General features: G+C 45.6%; 1 protein-coding gene across 1 annotated transcript in view; it reads right to left on the bottom strand.

Annotated features, from left to right (window-relative positions):
- The window catches only part of HORMAD2 (HORMA domain containing 2), a 56915-nt gene extending 38878 nt beyond the window's left edge, over window positions 1-18037 (bottom strand). The window contains exons 1-8 of the mRNA XM_034791691.1: window positions 17949-18037; window positions 13708-13796; window positions 12209-12353; window positions 9877-9940; window positions 7179-7215; window positions 4214-4234; window positions 2730-2756; window positions 1112-1179 (exon numbers count right to left, since the gene is read on the bottom strand). Coding sequence (XP_034647582.1) covers window positions 1112-1179; window positions 2730-2756; window positions 4214-4234; window positions 7179-7215; window positions 9877-9940; window positions 12209-12353; window positions 13708-13758 — 413 coding nt within the window. The 5' untranslated portion in view covers window positions 13759-13796; window positions 17949-18037. The remainder of the gene's footprint in view (window positions 1-1111; window positions 1180-2729; window positions 2757-4213; window positions 4235-7178; window positions 7216-9876; window positions 9941-12208; window positions 12354-13707; window positions 13797-17948) is intronic.
- Between the last annotated feature and the right edge of the window lie 227 nt (window positions 18038-18264).

Raw genomic sequence — 18264 nt, 5'->3', positions numbered from 1 at the left:
TGGTTTCAAAGCCAGAAGAGACTGTTCCCAAGGGGTACCTCAGACACACTCCACATAGATCTTTCCGTTAAAAATAGTTTTAAACAGGCATCATGACCCCTCTGTATGTGCTTAGAAAAAGAGTTATAAATGGCACACTAGCTAGGGATATGAGACTCCCCTAAACACTTTCTAGATGCATCATTGGCAAGCACAACAGTCTTGCAGGCAGGGCAGATTTTAAAGCTCAGGAGACCTGTTCACCATGAGAACTATTCCTTGGTACTAAGGCAAGACTCATAGAAAGCAAAATTGCTTTAATTTGTGTTTGCTTGTTTTAGCAGCAAACTTAACTAAAACTTACCAAGAAAATACATTAACTCCAAGCTAACTAACTATACCTCTAAAGTACTAAAAGGCTAAGAGGAAGCAGGCAGACACTATGGGCTGTGACTTGCTACCATGGGCAGTGAGAAAGAACTGAGTAGCTGTTGGGGCTGCCCCTCCTTTTTCACCCTGATGTAGGGGGCATATGAGGCACATGTACAGCCCCAACAGGCACGGCCAGCTAAAAGATTCCAGGCTCACGCACACAGGGCACATACACCTACAGTGAGAGCCGAACAAATGTTTGAAGAAGAACAATCCTTATGGTGTCGATATTATGCTGCACCCAAGGGTGGTCATTGGCAGCCAGAGATTGAACGTGGGACCTCTGAATTTCAAAGCATGAGACTATTGCCTGAAGTACAACATCCTGCTGTGTTAGCCCAGGCTGTAGCAGGCTCATCGAATTCTATGTATGGCCCAGCCACCACCAGAGGGGGGCAGAGCGCTACACAGAGTGGGGATGGGATACATCAATCTTGTCCTTAATTCAGCTCTGCTATATCAAGGTGTTACAGCACATGTACTGTGATATGTAAGCTCATCAGTGCAGGAGTTCAGATCCTGCAGGATGCTGAGTGCCCTTAATTTCCACTGAGTTCAATGGCAGATGAAGCCCTTCAGCACCTCATGGTATTGGAGGGGTGCATGATACAATCACAAAGGAACAGTTTTTGCTTTAAAAATGTTTTGATGAAGCAAATTTCTCACTGTGTATTTTTCAGAAATAAAACAAAGCCATTACCTGATGATATCCATCTGGGGACCGTCCTTTGTATACTTGAATTTGAACTGATACAGCTCAGTCACCCTCTAGACATTCACAAAGGGAGCAGAAAAAAAACAAGTCTTTCAGCAACATGTTCCCAAAGAAAGCTCAACAGATTGTGCAGGAAACTCTCTGGTGTCCATGCTTCCTCATTCCTATGCCTGTCTAGCAGGATCAAATTACTGACTAGGCTCCATTTTGATCTCAAAAATCATCTGCAGATTTTTGTCAAACTTCTTAAAAGAATCAAATGCAAATTCACTTCTGGGCTGAGAAGAAACATGAGAAACTCCAACTCAAATGGAAGCTGGGGGAGAAAAATCAGGAGCCACTTAAAACAGGAGGCCATAATGTTAACTAGAGCTTACACTAGTGATGTTATGGTTAGGGCTGGTCGAAAATTTTGCATCCAAATGGTTTTTCGATGGAAAATTGGTTTTTTGACTAAATAATTTTTTTTTTTGCAAAGTGTCTTCTTTCTGCAGATTTTTTTTTTGTAAAAAAAAAAAAAAAAATTAGCCTGAAAACAGAAAAATATCAATTCTGAAATGGTGCCGCAGGGTTTCATGGAAGTTGTAGTTCAGGTGCCTCTTGCTCCCGTTTTCTTCTTGGACCAGGCTCCCCAGCCAGACTACATCTGCATGATGCACCTTGGCCATGCAACTGTCATTGTCAAGAGGGACCTGTGATGCACCCTGGACACACCCTTCCCTTGCCAAGAGGGGACCTATGGTGCATCATGGGAGATGCAGTCCTACCAGGGAACTTATAGAGGTGAATGGGAGCGTGAGGTGTCAGAACTACAACTCCTATGGGACAGCGGCAGCATATCAGAATGAAAATATTTCAGTTTTCGACATTTTGCTGAAAACTCAAAATTTTCTGAGGAAAATAAGAAACCGTAAACAGCTCTGACTATAACACATTTAAAGAGCATTTCAGTAAGGTTTTGGAGGGGAATAATAATCCCGGCCTTGGTAGTAAATTCTTGCTCTTCTTCCATGAGCAGCATTGGGAGGCTGTGGAACACTAGTGGATGAGCAGAGGTTCTGTCTTTATAGGACAGATGAAGACATAATGGCTCACGGGGCAATATAGAGCAGGGTGATATTCGCCACTGTACAAAAGGACCACCAAGTGCTCTATGCACCACCTACATCCCAGGGCTGAAGTGGTGAGTAGGCCTTGCAGTGGACCTCTCTGATCAGACTGAAAGTCACCCTTTAACAGTGCTGCTGACAGTTGGTGCATAAAGGAACAGTGTGCATTATCCCCAGCTCCTGCTTCTGGTCTTCAGCAGAGGGGAGCAAGGTCCTACCTATGCCCCTGAGCTACCCAACAAGCATCACTAGGTGCATCAGACAGGCCAACAGCCTAGTGTTCAACAGGGGCACTTGATCACCACTCTGCCTGGCATCTGAGTTGGTCTGCTGGGCTGAAGGAATAAGAGAAAGAGGTAGCTTATGTCTCCTCGCTCAACCATGCATACCTGTCAAATCAAGGCAGAATTTAATCCTATGAGCCCATTCTGAATATAGTACAACTCACCCCTACAATTTATTTCCCCCCTAAGTAGAGCTCGACTCCTTCTTACCTGTGGCTCCTTGGGATTGGTGTAAATCTGTTTTAAGAAAGTATAGTGAATGCATCTTTCTCTCTGATAAAATGTAGCAGTGAGAAGTAATCAAACAACTGAATCTCTATCATGCCCTAAGAACACAGGGTATGTCTAGACTGCAATCATGAGTTGTGATTAGGGTGACCACCCGTCCCTTCGCTTAATTGATGTCTCTTGACCATTTTAAACACTAAATTGATGCTTATGATAATTGCATTGTATACTGGAGGGCAGCAGAAATGTACACTTGATATGCTAAGGTAAATCGTTTCCCTAAAATGTCCCTTAAAATAAAGCACTGTCCCTTATTTTTCATGTGGCTTTCCCTTATTTCCATCCAACAAAGGTGGTCACCCTAGTTGTGACTGCAGTTTGAGCTAGCCAGCTTTAATCTTGCTAGTTTGGGTATGGGAACAGTGAAGCTGCTGATTTGGGGCTGGCTTGTATAGCCCATGCCAATGCTTGCAATGATGCAGCTTTTCTGCTCCAGGAGCAAGCTCTCCATAAAAGATCAAACCATAGGACCATCTATATATAACAGCCTTCCTCTGGCAGCAGACAATACCTGTTGCTGCAGAGTAAGGTGGAAAAAACATCCATTATATGAAATTTTGAAGGGCTCAGGGGAGATCCCATCCAGACCCTCACCAGCGATCAATGAATGCCCTCATGCATGAGGATTAGTTACCCAGATCTTCACTATGGTGTCTAGAATACCTACAAGTGCTTTACAAAGGTATGCGTCAGAGGCTGGCCGTGCACATTCTCTGCAACACCAAGGGTCCCAATGGCAACTTGCCAGAAATCTGAGAGCTAAAGTGTTTGTCCCATCAGTGGCAACAAGAAGGCAACTGAAGAGGGTGCTCATAGAGAGGGGAAGGGAAGGAGGCAGTTGCCCATTTCTGTTTGGGGTATAGGCAGAAGGAAGCAGCGATGTGAAGCACATGGCAGTACTTGTAGTGAGTATCCTAGACCTGGGCTCTGACTACACTACAGACTTGTGCTGGCACAGCTACAATCAGCCAGGGCTGTAAAGAAGCCTCTACAGTAGATGCAGATATACCAGCAAAGCTGTGCTTTTACTGGTATAGCTCGCTTTGCTTGTGGGGGGTGGTTTTACTCTAGTTAGAGCCACACTAGAAGCACTTTGCCAGTATTATATACTGGTATTCCTAGACCAGTAAACCATTCCTAGTGTGGACATGGCCTTAGTAATTTAAGGATGAATATTGTCCACAACTGATGGAGGCAAAATCTGCATTCAGCAAATGTTCCCATGCAACCTAAGAAATCAGCATTTATCTTGTGAAGAGAGAGGTTATTGCTCTAAACTGAGGCTAACCCCATTGCCATGAGCTCTTTAACACTCCCTAAGTACAGACAGAGATGGGCAGAAGGAACCTTGGTTTAACACTGTGGGGGAAGGAAAACACCTTGCTTTCATTTAACGGATGACTTACTGCCAGGACAGCCATATGTAACTGGAAGAGAAAATAAGAGCCTAGTCAAAATCTAAGTGCCTAGAGTAATTAAGGAATAAATACATTCAACGGTTTGTGAGTCAGGGCTTTTCTGACAGTGCTAATTCAGATCCACTTGGGTGCAACATCAGTGACACCCTGTGGCCAGTTTTATTAACTACATCGGGGTCGGCAGCCTTCAACACGCAGCCCATCAGGGTAATCCCCTGGCGGGCCGCGAGACATTTTCTTTATGTTGACCGTCTGTGGGCACAGCCCCCTGCAGCTCCCAGTGGCCGCGGTTTGCCATTTCCAGCCAATGGGAGTTGCAGGAAGGGAGGAGGGATAGCTCAGTGGTTTTAGCATTGGCCTGCTAAACCCAGGGTTGTGAGTTCAATCCTTGAGGGTGCCATTTAGGGATCTGGGGCAAAAATCTGTCTGGGGATTGGTCCTACTTTGAGCAGGGGGTTGGACTAGATAACATTTTGAGGTCCCTTCCAACCCTGATATTCCATTCTATGAAGTGGTGGCCCGCAGCTCCCATTGGCCAGGAATAAACAAAACATCTCATGGCCTGCCAGTGGATTACCATGATGGGCCGCATGCCAAAAGTTGCCAACCCTGATCAACAATCATTTTTCTAGGGATCTATAAATAAGGCCCTACCAAATTAATGGCCATGAAAAATGCATCACAGACCATGAAATCTGGTCTTTTGTGTGCTTTTACCCTATACTAGATCGATTTCATGGGGGAGACCAGCATTTCTCAAATTGGGGGTACTGACCCAAAAGGGGGGGGTCACAAGGTTATTTTTTTGTGTGTGTGTGGGGGGGGGAACATGGTATTGCCATCCTTACTTCTATGCTGCCTTCATAGCTGGGAGGCCAGAGAGTGGTTGCCTCTGACTGAGGGCCCAGCTCTGCAGGCAGCAGCGCCCATGCCATCCTTACTTCTGTGCTGCTGCTGGCAGTAGCTCTGCCTTCAGAGCTGGACTCCCGGCCAGCAGCCACTGCTCTCCAATTGCCCAGCTCTGAAGGCAGCACTGCCGTTTGCAGCATTAAGCTTAGCCGTACAGCACCTCCCCCCCCCCCCACCACCCTGGCCCCCCCCCCCCCCCCCCCACAATAACCTTGCGCCCCCCCGCCCCGCACACACAACTCCTTTTTGGGTCAGGACCCCTACAATTACAACACCCAGCAATTTCAGATTTAAATAGCTGAAATCATGAAATTTACTATTTTAAAAATCCTATGACTGTGAAATTGACCAATATGGACCGTGAATTTGGTAGGGCCCTAGCTATAAAATATGTGTATATCCAGTCTTGCCTCACAGTGCTCTCGCTTAACACATTACTTCTATTTAAAGCTCCTTGATACTGGCACCCTTCTATATTCAAGTCCAATATAAGATCCTTTTTTTATTATGAATCTCACTATTTTTATCCCACCTACAATTAGCTACGAGGTTTCAGTCTTTGATCTCTGATATGGCCTGCACTATAGCAAGAAACTGTACTTGAGAGTAGCTTTGTAAACCACTTGAAAGCTTTGGCTAGAGAAAACATTAATTCACTTGCCTACCGAAACAAAGGAACTGCCTCAATAGATCAAACCAGTGATCCACCTGACCCAGTACCCTCTCCCTGACACTGACTAGCACCAGATGCTTCAAAGGAATGTGCAAAAAATCTGAGAATGGATAATTATGGAATAACTGCTCACAGGAGTTTTTTCCTAATCCCTGTCAGTTAGAAGTTGATTTATGCTCTGAAGTATGAGGATTTGAATCTCTTATAAATGGTGGAGACCATTACCTATTTAAAGCTGACTGTTTGAATTGTCGGTAAGCAAATATTTGAGTTCAGAATATTTCACATCATTTCATCTATAACAACAGTAGAATTGACATAGACAAGCGTCAGTCTGATCAGCAGTGCAGATATTGACAAGAATCCATCTGATTTAGGCAAGAGTCATTCTGCTATAGATGAGAGTTAGTCTGATGAACAATGCTGATACACAGAGAGCAATCAGCCCTTTGTATTTACAGGTCAGATTTTTCCTCAGATTGAGTAAGTGAGGGCTGGGATTACTTAAAAATGTGCATTTATTCTGAAACCGGGTACTCAAACCTTGTATTTGACAGAATACAAGAAGAAAAGAAAATCTAAACTCAGGGCAGGTCTACACTTAAAACGTTGCATCGACACAGCTGCACGCCGCTGTAGCGTTCAAGTGAAGACGCTCTTAGGTCTTCCGTTGGCAGAGTTAATCCACCTCCCTGAGAGACAGTAACTGTATCGACAGGAGAAGTTTTTCTGTCAACATAGCACTGTCTACACGGGGTGGCGGGTGGTTGGTTATTATAACTATGTCGCTCAGGAGTGTGGATTTTTCACACCCCTGAGCGATGTAGTTATACCGATATAAGTCTGTAGTGTAGACCTGGCCTCTGTATGGAAAACAGAGATGACAGTAAAATGAAGAAAACAGAAAACAGGAAAGAAAGGCAAGGAGATGGGAAAAGAAGGGGTGAAGGAAAGAGGGAGCAGAGAAGAATATGGCAAAAGAACAAAGGCAGGGAGAGAGATTTGCTTTGACTGACAGAATCTGCATCCATCCATTAAAGGATGTGAATGTAGAACAGAGAATGCAGGGGAGAACCTTGCAGACTGCAAATTAATGTGGAAACTATTCACAACAAGCCGGTCTAGACACTAATAATGGTTACTACGCTACACTACCTAAAGGAGTAAGAGTCAATATCACAAACACACAGAGCAGCTTTCCTTTCTTCCCTAAGGCACAGATCTCTATTGTGTACTTGTTCGATGCAGTTTCCACTGGGATCACTGACGAATATATAGCAGAGATGGAATGCACATGGAAAATTGGAGCAGAGTTTTGCCCACTGTTTGTGAAGAACGATTATATTACCAAAATATGAAAGAAAAACTTACATAGTTCTTTTCCAAAGCATCAAAACAGCCCTGAATCCTGCCAGGAAATAAATGTTAGTAACTAGTCATGACAGTCTAGGAGCAGGAAATCCTCACTGATTAGATGGAGTTTAGAGTGCACATTTACAAGCATTAAGCAGTACAGAGCTGACAACATTTTTAGCTTTTAAAGCCCTCTGCAGGTCACTCAACAATTAAGGATCTCTTCTCCCCTCCATATGTGTGCACAGTTTATACACTAAGGCTCTGGTCCTGTGAACACTTATTACCAGGCATCCTGGGACTACTCAAAACAGTAACACTAGACTGGGTGGTAAGGCCAGATCTTTGGACCCATTCTGTCCCTTTCGTGCTGATGGATCCAGCCACCTGGGTGTTCCTTTGGCATAGCTGCGAGGAAGGCGGCCTGGTTGGAGTGCTGCTGCAATCATAGAATCATAGAATATCAGGGTTGGAAGAGACCTCAGAAGGTCATCTAGTCCAACCCCCTGTTCAAAGCAGGACCAATCCCCAACTAAATCATCCTAGCCAGGGCTTTGTCAAGCCTGACCTTAAAAATCTCTAAGGAAGGAAATTCCACCACCTCCCTAGGTAACCCATTCCAGTGCTTCACCACCCTCCTAGTGAAAAAGTTTTTCCTAATATGCAACCTAAACCTCCCCCACTGCAACTTGAGACCATTGCTCCTTGTTTTGTCATCTGGAACCACTGAGAACAGTCTAGATTCATCCTCTTTGGAACCCCCTTTCAGGAAGGCAGTTATCAAATCCCCCCTCATTCTTCTCTTCTGAAGACTAAACAATCCCAGTTCCCTCAGCCTCCCCTCATAAGTCATGTGCTCCAGCCAGGGCCGTCCCTAGCTATTCTGGGGCCCTACGCAGCCCCCCTGCGGGGGCGGGCCTCTGTCGGAGGGGAGCAGGGGGGCTGTCCCCAGGCCTCCGCGGGGGGAGCGGGAGGGCTGTCCCCAAGCCGCCGTGGGGGCGGGGCTGGCTTCAGGGGCAGAGGGGAACCACCCCCCAGCACTCACCGGCGGCACGGCTGGGACCGGGTCTGCACTTCCCACTGCCGGTGGGTGCAGGCCCGGCCATGCTGCGGAGCTCAGGAGAGTGGGGGCAGGGCTAGGGCGGAGCAGGGGTGGGAAGAGGCAGGGCTGGGCAGGGAAGGGGCAGGGCGGGGGGTGGGGGCGGAGCAGGGCAGGGGCCCTGGGGAAAAGCCTGAGCAGGGGCTGGAGCAGCACGCTGCTGTGCAGGGCACCAGGAAATTTGGTGCCCCAAATTTCCTGGTGCCCTACGCAGCTGCATACTTTGCGTATGACTAAGGACGGCCCCGGCTCCAGCCCTCTAATCATTTTGTTGCCCTCTGCTGGACTCTTGCCAATTTTTCCACACCCTTCTTGTAGTGTGGGGCCCAAAACTGGACACAGTACTCCAGATGAGGCCTCACCAATGCCGAATAGAGGGGAATGATCACATCCCTCGATCTGCTGGCAATGCCCCTACTTATACAGCCCAAAATGCTGTTAGCCTTCTTGGCAACAAGGGCACACTGTTGACTCATAGGGCACACTGTTGACTTTTTATGATCATAATTTTAGGCTGCTCTAAACTATCCTGAGACAGTGCAGAACTGGCCCCAGGACTGGAGAACTGTATATGGCTCCTCTGCAGCCTCCTCATCTGTGCCTAGTGCTTACAGGACACAGCAGAGAACTGAGCCATGAATATTTGCAGGATTGGGCCCTTGCAGTAGTTAAGCAACACAGAAGTGCTACACTCACTATAACAACTCCCTCTGCTGATAGTAAGGAATAATGCCATTTTTCTGAAACCTGAAGAAGAGCTCTGTATAAGCTTGAAAGCTTGTCTCTCTCACCAACAGAAGGTGGTCCAATATTTCCTCACCCACCTTTCTCTCTATGTTTCTGAAATGCATTTATTAACTATAACTCCAGAAAGCTAAGGGCCTAGTTATGCCCCCAGAAACAGTCACAACTTCCAGTGAAGAGAAAACAGCACATACTAGTTAAAAATCAATCAAGCATAAACATCACTTTAAAAACTAGAAATAGCAAATATGTAACCTATGGAAACAAGTAACCTCACAACTTTGTTTAGAGTGAGCCTCAATCCTCCCTTACCTGCTTTGTTTGTTCACTTGAGGGCCTGATCCCGCTCTCATTGGAGTCAATGAGATCACATTTACTTTGGAAGCTCGTTGGAGAGGGACCATGTCTTTGTTATATAAAGTGCCAAGCACACACAGCTTTTATAATAAATCAATGGGAATTGCTTTGGCAAATCCAATAGCATTGGCCCTGAAGGATTTCAAATTTAGGAAGTAAAGGCGTGTAGTACAATGCCATATTGCTGTTCAGCATAATCTTATCATAGGACTTGTCTACACGAACAGTTAGACAGCGGAAATCTGAGATGTAAATCTCACACACTAGCTTTCTGCAGTTTAAGTGCCTGAGTGCACTCTGCTGACATGGGTTAACAGCTCTTTAATGCATCTTGAGCTAGTCCCATTTCAAAGAAGACAAGATCAAAGCGCTCCAGCAAACCGTCCGTGTGTACCAGCAGGGTGCACATGGACAGTTGGAGTGCAGCAGACTAGTGCAGGATAGATTCATACCCCAGCTTGTTGTGGTCTAATTGTCCATGTAGGCAAGCCCTAAGTTTCACTGTTATTCACTTACCATTTGACTATCTGCAGTGACCCCAGGCAGCTTTTATCTTCCCGAAGGATTTTTAGACAGAGGTCTGCAAAACAAGAGTTAGCATATAGTTACAAAGCTTATTTGCAGCCACTGGGCAAACACTGAAATCTAGTCAGTCAGCAACATATGAAGTATTTTATCTGGAAACACTTCTTGAGCTGGAAGATTGGTTTTAACAGCATCCCAGGTGGGCTGACACAGGCTCACACTGTAGTTTAAAATGCCAAAGACCTTTGCTGAGATACACTGAACTCTTCCAGGACAAAGTACTGGAGTTACAGATTTATTGAGTGTGGCTTCATTTAGAAATGCCAACAACTTCCTTTCCCCTCAATCCCCATTCTCATTTTATTCTGGCATTTCCCAACAGCACCTTTTAGTTCTGCACTCTAGTGTTCACTAACACACAAATAAGCTAAACAACTGTGCTCAAAATGAGCTAATGCTGTGACGTTTCCCCACCGGACTCCTTTGGCCCTTTTGTCCTCCGAGTTTAGGAGTTAGGATCCACAAGCAGAAAACTCCTAAAGTTGACGCCAATGCTGATATGCCAACCACAGAGGTTAATTAATGCCTTGGGGCCCAATCCTGCAGCTCTCACAGGATCTTAATATAAAGATGCGGATTAATCAAAGTTTCATCAGCTGGCGTGACCTTGCCACAAGTCTCACAATACCTTGTGTTTTTCTTAAAGCCTCATTTCTGAAGCCATCTGATTATGTGAAGTATCAGGGGGTAGCCTTGTTAGTCTGAATCCACAAAAACAACAAGGAGTCCGGTGGCACCTTAAAGACTAACAGATTTATTTGGGCATAAGCTTTTGTGGGTAAAAAACCCACTTTTTCAGATGCATGGAGTGAAAATTACAGATGCAGGCATTATATACTGACACATGGAGAGCAGGGAGTTATCTCACAAGCGGAGAACCAGTGTTGACAGGGCCAATTCAATCAGGGTGGATGTAGTCCACTCCCGATAACTGATGAGGAGGTATCAATTCCAGGAGAGGTAAAATTGCTTTTGTAGTGAGCCAGCCACTCCCAGTCCCTATTCAGACCCAAATTAATGGTGTTAAATTTGCAAATCAATTTTAGTTCTGCAGTTTCTCTTTGAAGTCTGTTTCTGAAGTTTTTTTGTTCAATGATAGTAACTTTTAAATCTGTTATAGAATGTCCAGGAAGACTGAATGTCCTCCTACTGGCTTTTGTATGTTACCAGTTCTGATGTCCGATTTGTGTCCATTTATTTGTTCACGTAGAGACTGTCCGGTTTGGCCAATGTACATGGCAGAGGGGCACTGCTGGCACATGATGGCATATATCACATGAGTGGATGTGCAGGTGAATGAGTCCCTGATGGTGTGGCTGATGTGGTTGGGTCCTCTGATGGTGTCGCTAGAAACTAGAAACTGCAGAACTAAAATTCATTTACAGATTTAACACCATTAATCTGGGCTTGAATAGGGACTGGGAGTGGCTGGCTCACTACAAAAGCAACTTTACCTCTCCTGGAATTGACACCTCCTCATCAATTATCGGGAGTGGACTACATCCACCCTGATTGAATTGGCCCTGTCAACACTGGTTCTCCACTTGTGAGGTAACTCCCTTTTCCTAATGTGTCAATATAATAATGCCTGCATCTGTAATTTTCACTCCACGCATCTGAAGAAGTGGTTTTTTTACCCACAAAAGCTTATGCCCAAATAAATCTGTTAATCTTTAAGGTGCCACCGGACTCCTTGTTGTTTTTGTGATCATGTGAGAATCTCAGCTTTCATTTACAAAATTTCCAGATTGTGGAGAAAAGCTTGAAAATCTGACCCCTAATGGCTCAAAAAACAGAAGGCAACTATAAAAAACCCCTGACATTTATTATAAAAATCCAATGATTTTTAAGCCAGTCTCGTGATTTTGGAGGAGCCTGATACATAGTTTTGGAAAGCTTGGGATTGGCAATACTGATGAAATTGCTGAGTAATGAATGCAACTGGAAAAAAAAAAAAACATTGCGAGAAACAGCTGATGGTTGCCACTAGCTTTAAGTTGTCTTTCTGCCATAAGAGCTTTTTCTGTATCAGGGCTGCCGGATAAGGCCCATAGGCTCACATCCTGAAAGATATTTAGGTGCCTAATTCCCATTGATTTCAATAGAAATCTGGCACCTACATACCTCTGAGGATTTGAGCCATGGTCAGCAGTCTTCCTACAAAAGACTGAACTTGTCAAATATGTGAACAGCACTGGACTAATCTGTACAGGGCAAAGATAATGCATAGAAACATGCATGTAGCATGCATTGAAAACATTACCATCTAAATAGCGAGTTCCATATGAGCTCTCTGGGAAGAGCCCTCTTAGGTACGTTATACAGGAGACAGAGATGGCCAAAAGCCTTTTCACCAGCACCATGGACTCCTGGTCAATGGCAATTTTGTGTAGAAACAACACTGATTCCTGAAAAAAAGACAAAAACAAAAATATTATTGGTTTTAGACCAATACGAAGGCCCAGAGCTAGAGGGGAGAATTAGCAGGTTTAGAGGGAGTCTTAATTAGGGTAATTTTGGTCTCCATAGTGTGTATGCCACTCACTTACACATTGGTAAACTAAGTATAAGTAGCTCAAGGAGCATCTAACACACTTGGCCCAAAGTTTATTGCTACACAAAAGCTTTTGGTGACAGTATTAATATATTGTCACACAGGCAGAGAACTATTGCCACAGTTCCACAGGACTGGTAGATGCGGTGTTACTGAATTCCAGTGACAAAACAGGGCTCTGAGGCCTACACACTGGAAAAGAAGCACTCTTCCAGGGGGGTTCTTCTCAACTCTTCAGCTATTTTGAGTCCAGAAGGCAGACGCAGCCTGCAGACAGGCTTCCAATGAAGCCAGAGGTTATATGCAGATCTGGTTTCTAAAAGAATGTGGGATTCTGCTTAGTAAGAGCTAAGCACTCATATACTTTTCCATGCCTAGGACTCTGTTTATTATGAATAAGGCTAAGATTTTGAAATGGGCAACAAACAAAAATTCATGTGGTCCTGACTTTTACTAAAAATAACCATACACGCCATGGCAGAGGCGCACAGCTCCAGCTGCAGCCCCCACTGCGGGGCAGGGGCACACGGCACCAGCAGCAGCCCCTGCCGCAAGCCATGAGGCAGAGGCACATGGCCCAGTGGTGGCTCCCGCCACAAGCTGCGGGGCAGGGGCGCACAGCCCCGGCGGCAGCTCCCACCGCGGGGCTATGTGGGGAGCATAGCCTGGCTCCAGCCACAGCTTCAGCTGCTGACAGCTGAAGAAGTCACGGAGGTCCAGTAAAGTCACGGAATCCGTGACTGCCGTGACCTCCGTGACTAAATCGTAGCCTTAATTATGAATACTAAACATCAAGTAGTGGTGATGATCTAGTGGTCCCTTCTGGTCTCCATGACACCTGGTATTAACATGCAAAATCTTTGTGAAAAGGAGTCCCACTACCAGTTCATTGTCTTTTTCTCCTCTAGGGAGGCTCTGCATGCCCAAGGAGTTATACGTAGCCAAGCACCAGTATCCAGCACCAGCATCCAGCACCGATTCGCCTACAAATCCTCAGGCTGCGTAGCCATCCTCTTCTTGGCTACCCTGGCCTGGAGACAGCTGCTTTCAAAACCCAACAAAGACACAGTATAATCAGCACTGAGCACACCGCCTGCCCTGGGAGCAAGGGATGGGAAGGGTAATCAAAGCCAGGTTTCCAGCTCTGCAGGGCTGAGTACTACTAGGCCAGCATGTTGATCAGTAACATTAAATCCTAAATCCTGTACCTTGGAGGTTTTATGCTTCTGTCCAGTATGTGAGAGCTGAGCCGTGGCCATAGCGCCTCAAAGTGCTGCCTTCCACATGCAATTAGAACCTGCAGAGAAATAAACATTAACCACTTGGCAAATACAGGATTCCTCGTATTTCTCATCTTCCTGAGCATAAGAACCAGACTGCATAAGAACTCTCTCTAGGTTTGAAAGCCGAGCTCTTACCAAGACAGCTAAATGGTGTCAGACTGACGTCATTCTGTGCCACCGTTTGGAAGTTCACATGGCAGGAAGAACCCCTCAGTATCTATAAACAAACTGTCAATAGTACTGGAAATTCAGTGCCAGAGCCACAGCTGGAGGGAATTGTTGTGGCTCCACAGACTTCAATGAAGCTCGGCCAATTTACATCAACTGAGGATCTGGCTCTCTATCTCTTTGACAGATCTCTTTGATCCTCATGCTGGTGCACAGAACAGTGCTAATGCTCAGAAATGCTGAGCCGACTCCCAGACAGCTGTTTTAACAATCCAAATAGCATTGTGCTTTTAAAAGAGCACTGTCAAGCTGAAAGCAAAGTATTAATCTTGACCCATTTTAAGTCTCTATCTGAAACATCCCAAACATTTTTAAAATAATAGTAATCCCCATTTATCTTCCATAGAAATAAAGGGATTTAATCCCCTTTTAAGTGAAAATTTTATCTGAGCCTTCCTACTGAGCCACTATAGCTGTCTTCATAATATAGCATTTTTCACTTTCAAAATTCTTGACAAACATTAACAAACTAAGCCTCATTTCATTCCCCAAAGGTAGAGCAGCATCATAGAATCACAGAACTGGAAAGGACCTCGAGAGGTCATCTAGTCCAGTCCCCTGCACTCAAGGCAGGACTAAGTATTATCTAGAACATCCCTGACAGGTGTTTCTCCAACCTGCTCTTAAAAATCCCCAATGATGAAGATTCCACCAACCTCGCTAGGTAATTTATTCCAGTGCTTAACCACTCTAACAGTTAGGAAGTTTTTCCTAATGTCCAACCTAAATCGCACTTGCTGCAATTTAAGCCCATTGCTTCTTGTCCTAGCTGCAGAGGTTAAGAAGAACAATTTTTCTCCCTCCTCCTTGTAACAACCTTTTATGTACTTGAAAACTGTTATCATGTCCCTTCTCAGTCTTCTCTTCTCCAGACTAAACAAATCCAATTTTTTCAATCTTCCCTCATAGGCCATGTTTGCTAGACCTTTTATCATTTTTGTTGCTCTTCCCTGGACCTTCTCCAATTTGTCCACATCTTTTGTTGAAATGTGGCGCCCAGAACTGGACACAATACTCCATCTGAGGCCTAATCAGCATGGAGTACAGCGGAAGAATTACTTCTCATGTCTTGCTTACAATACTCCTGCTAATAAATCCCAGAATGATGTTTGCTTTTTTTGCAACAACTTTACACTGTTGACTCATATTTAGCTTGTGATCCACTATGACTCCCAGATACCTTTCCGCAGTACTCCTTCCTAGGCAGTCATTTCCCATTTTGTATGTGTGCAACTGATTGTTCCTTCCTAAGTGGAGTACTTTGCATTTGTCCTTATTGAATTTCATCCTATTTACTTCAGACCATTTCTCTAGTTTGTCCAGATCATTTTGAATTTTAATCCTATCCTCCAAAGCACCTGCAACCCCTCTCAACTTGGTATCGTCCGCAAACTTTATTAAGTGTACTCTCTATGCCACTATCTAAATCATTGATGAAGATATTGAACAGAACCAGACCCAGAACCAATCCCTGTGGGACCCTACTCGTTATGCCCTTCCAGCATGACTGTGAACCACTGATAACTACTCTCTGGGAATGATTTTCCAACCAGTTATGAACCCACCTTATAGTAGCTCCATCTAGATTGAATTTCCCTAGTTTGTTTATGAGAAGGTGATGCAAGACAGTATCAAAAGCCTTACTAAAGTCAAGATATACCACATCTACCGCTTTCCCCCATCCACGAGGCTTGTTATCCTGTCAAAGAAAGCTATCAGGTTGGTTTGACATGATTTGTTCTTGACAAATCCATGCTGACTGTTCTTTATCACTTTATTATCTGCTAGGTGTTTGCAAACTGATTGCTTAATTATTTGCTCCATTATTTTTCCGGGTACAGAAGCTAAGCTGACTGGTCTGTAATTCCCTGAGTTGTCCTTATTTCCATTTTATAGATGGGCACTATATTTGCCCTTTTCTAGTCTTCTGGAATGTCTCCCGTCTTCCATGACTTTTCAAAGATAATTGCTAATGGCTCAGATATCTGCTCAGTCAGCTCCTTGAGTATTCTAGGATGCATTTCATCACGCCCTAGTGATTTAAAGACATCTACCTTGTCTAAGTAATTTTTTACTTATTTTTTCCCTATTTTAGATTCTGATCCCACTTCATTTTCACTGGCATTCACTATTTTAGACATCCACCAACCTTCTTGGTGAAAACTGAAACAAAGAAGTCATTAAGTAACTCTGCCATTTCCACATTTTTTGTTATTGTCTTCCCCCCTCATTGAGTAATGGGCCTACTCTGTCCTTGGTCTTCCTCTTGCTTCTAATTTATTTGTAGAATGTTTTCTTGTTTCCTTTTATGTCCCTAGCTAGTTTGATCTCGTTTTGTGCCTTGGCTTTTCTAATTTTGTCCCTACATACTTGTATTATTTGTTTATATTCATCCTTTGTAATTTGACCACGTTTCCACTTTTTGTAAGACTCTTTTTTGAATTTTAGATCATTGAAGATCTCCTGGTTAAGCCAGGTGGTCTCTTGCCATACTTCCTATCTTTCCTAGGCACAGATTGTGCCTCAGTTTCCCTGAGCGGTTAAAGCCAACACCTTCCAACTTGGGGATGCCTACACTTACTCACCTAAGCCCATAATTAGATACCTAAGTAAGTGGGGAGCCTGATTCTGATCTCAGTTCACCATGAAAATCCAGAGTTACTCACTGTAATCAATAGTTATTCCCAATATACACTGGTATAAATAAAATCAGAATCTGGCTCCTGATTTTTAGCTCACTTTAATTTACTGTGGAGATGTCGTAGGTGTCTCAAATTGAGACAGTAGTGGCTACTTTTGAAAAGTGACTTAGCCAGACCACATATGGAGTCAACTGCAGAGCCAGGATCAGAACCCAAGAGTTGCTGGGTCTTAGCCCTAGCATGTCACCACTTTTCAAAAGTTATCATTCCCAGCTCCAGCTATACAGAGGAAAAGGCACATGAGGATTTCTGTGAAATGCATGCTGGATCATATTGCCAATGGAACTACTCCTGATTACACCAGTAACGTGGGAGGAGAAGCCCAGTAAATGAGGCACATGCTCTTGGAGCACAGGCTCATGTAGATTTTCTTTTACAGCTGATAATTATTGGGCTTGGATAATCTGTGTAAAGTATGGGGCATAAAGGCACATGGCCAGATTCTGCTCTGTCACAACACTTGGCCCACAGGCAACACATATGTTGGGAGGGTTTGAAAAGGAGGAAGGGCTACTAGGCTCCCTCTTAACGCAGCAACGATTAACCATGTGTCCACGGAGAGCCTATGGAGGGGGGACAAAAGGGGCTCCAAGTAGAGTGCCCACCCAATGTAGGCAGGTGTGTGAGTGTGCGCAGAACACTGCCCCCTCACAGAGTGTGGTAGAGTGGGACAGGTGGGGCTCTAAGGGTAGGGTGACCATCCGTCCCGTTTTTAAAGGGACAGTCCTGTTTTTTGGGACTTTTTCTTATATAGGCACCTATTACTCACCCCCACCCCTGTCCCATTTTTTCCACAGTTGCTATCTGCAGGGCCGGCTCCAGGCACCAGCTTCTCAAGCAGGTGCTTGGGGTGGCCGCTCTGGAGAGGGGCGGCACGTCCAGGTATTCGGCGGCAATTCGGCGGAGGGTCCCTCACTCCGCCTGGGAGCGAAGGACCTCCCGCCGAATTGCAGCCGCAGATCGCGATCACGGCTTCTTTTTGTTTGTTTGTTTTGTTTGTGTTTTGGCTGCTTGGGGCGGCCAAAACCCTGGAGCCGGCCCTGGCTATCTGCTCACCCTATCTAAGGGGGAATATGGTATCCCCTCTCTGGGTGTTACGGGCGCACACAGGGATCAGGGCCTATCACCCCCTCAGGGTGGGGGAGAGGAGCCGATGGGGATCTGGGGGATACCGCCCCCTCAGGGTGTTTGCGGGGGTCTCGATGGACCGGGCCCTTCCCGCTGCCGGTACCTCACCAAGGAGGGACTCCGGAAGCCAGGCGCCACCGCGGGACCGAGCGAGCGAGAACGGAGCCCGCGCGCACCCTGACTGCTCTGCCGAGCCCGCCTGCCCGAGCGCCTGCCTCGCCACAGCGGCCCCGCCCCCTGCTCAGGCCGCGCCGGCCCAGGCCCCGGCCCCCGCTCCGTAGAGCCCCGTGCTCAGACCTCGCCCCCCCCCCCAACCTCCCGTGCTCAGACCTCGCCCCCCCCAGAGCCCCGTGCTCAGGCCGCTTCCCCATCCCCCCAACCCCCCGTGCTCAGACCTCGCCCCCCCGAGCCCCGTGCTCAGACC

Source organism: Trachemys scripta, chromosome 15 (genome assembly GCF_013100865.1).
Source record: "Trachemys scripta elegans isolate TJP31775 chromosome 15, CAS_Tse_1.0, whole genome shotgun sequence".
Classification (NCBI taxonomy): domain Eukaryota; kingdom Metazoa; phylum Chordata; order Testudines; family Emydidae; genus Trachemys; species Trachemys scripta.
This window is presented reverse-complemented; position numbering and strand designations above follow the sequence as displayed.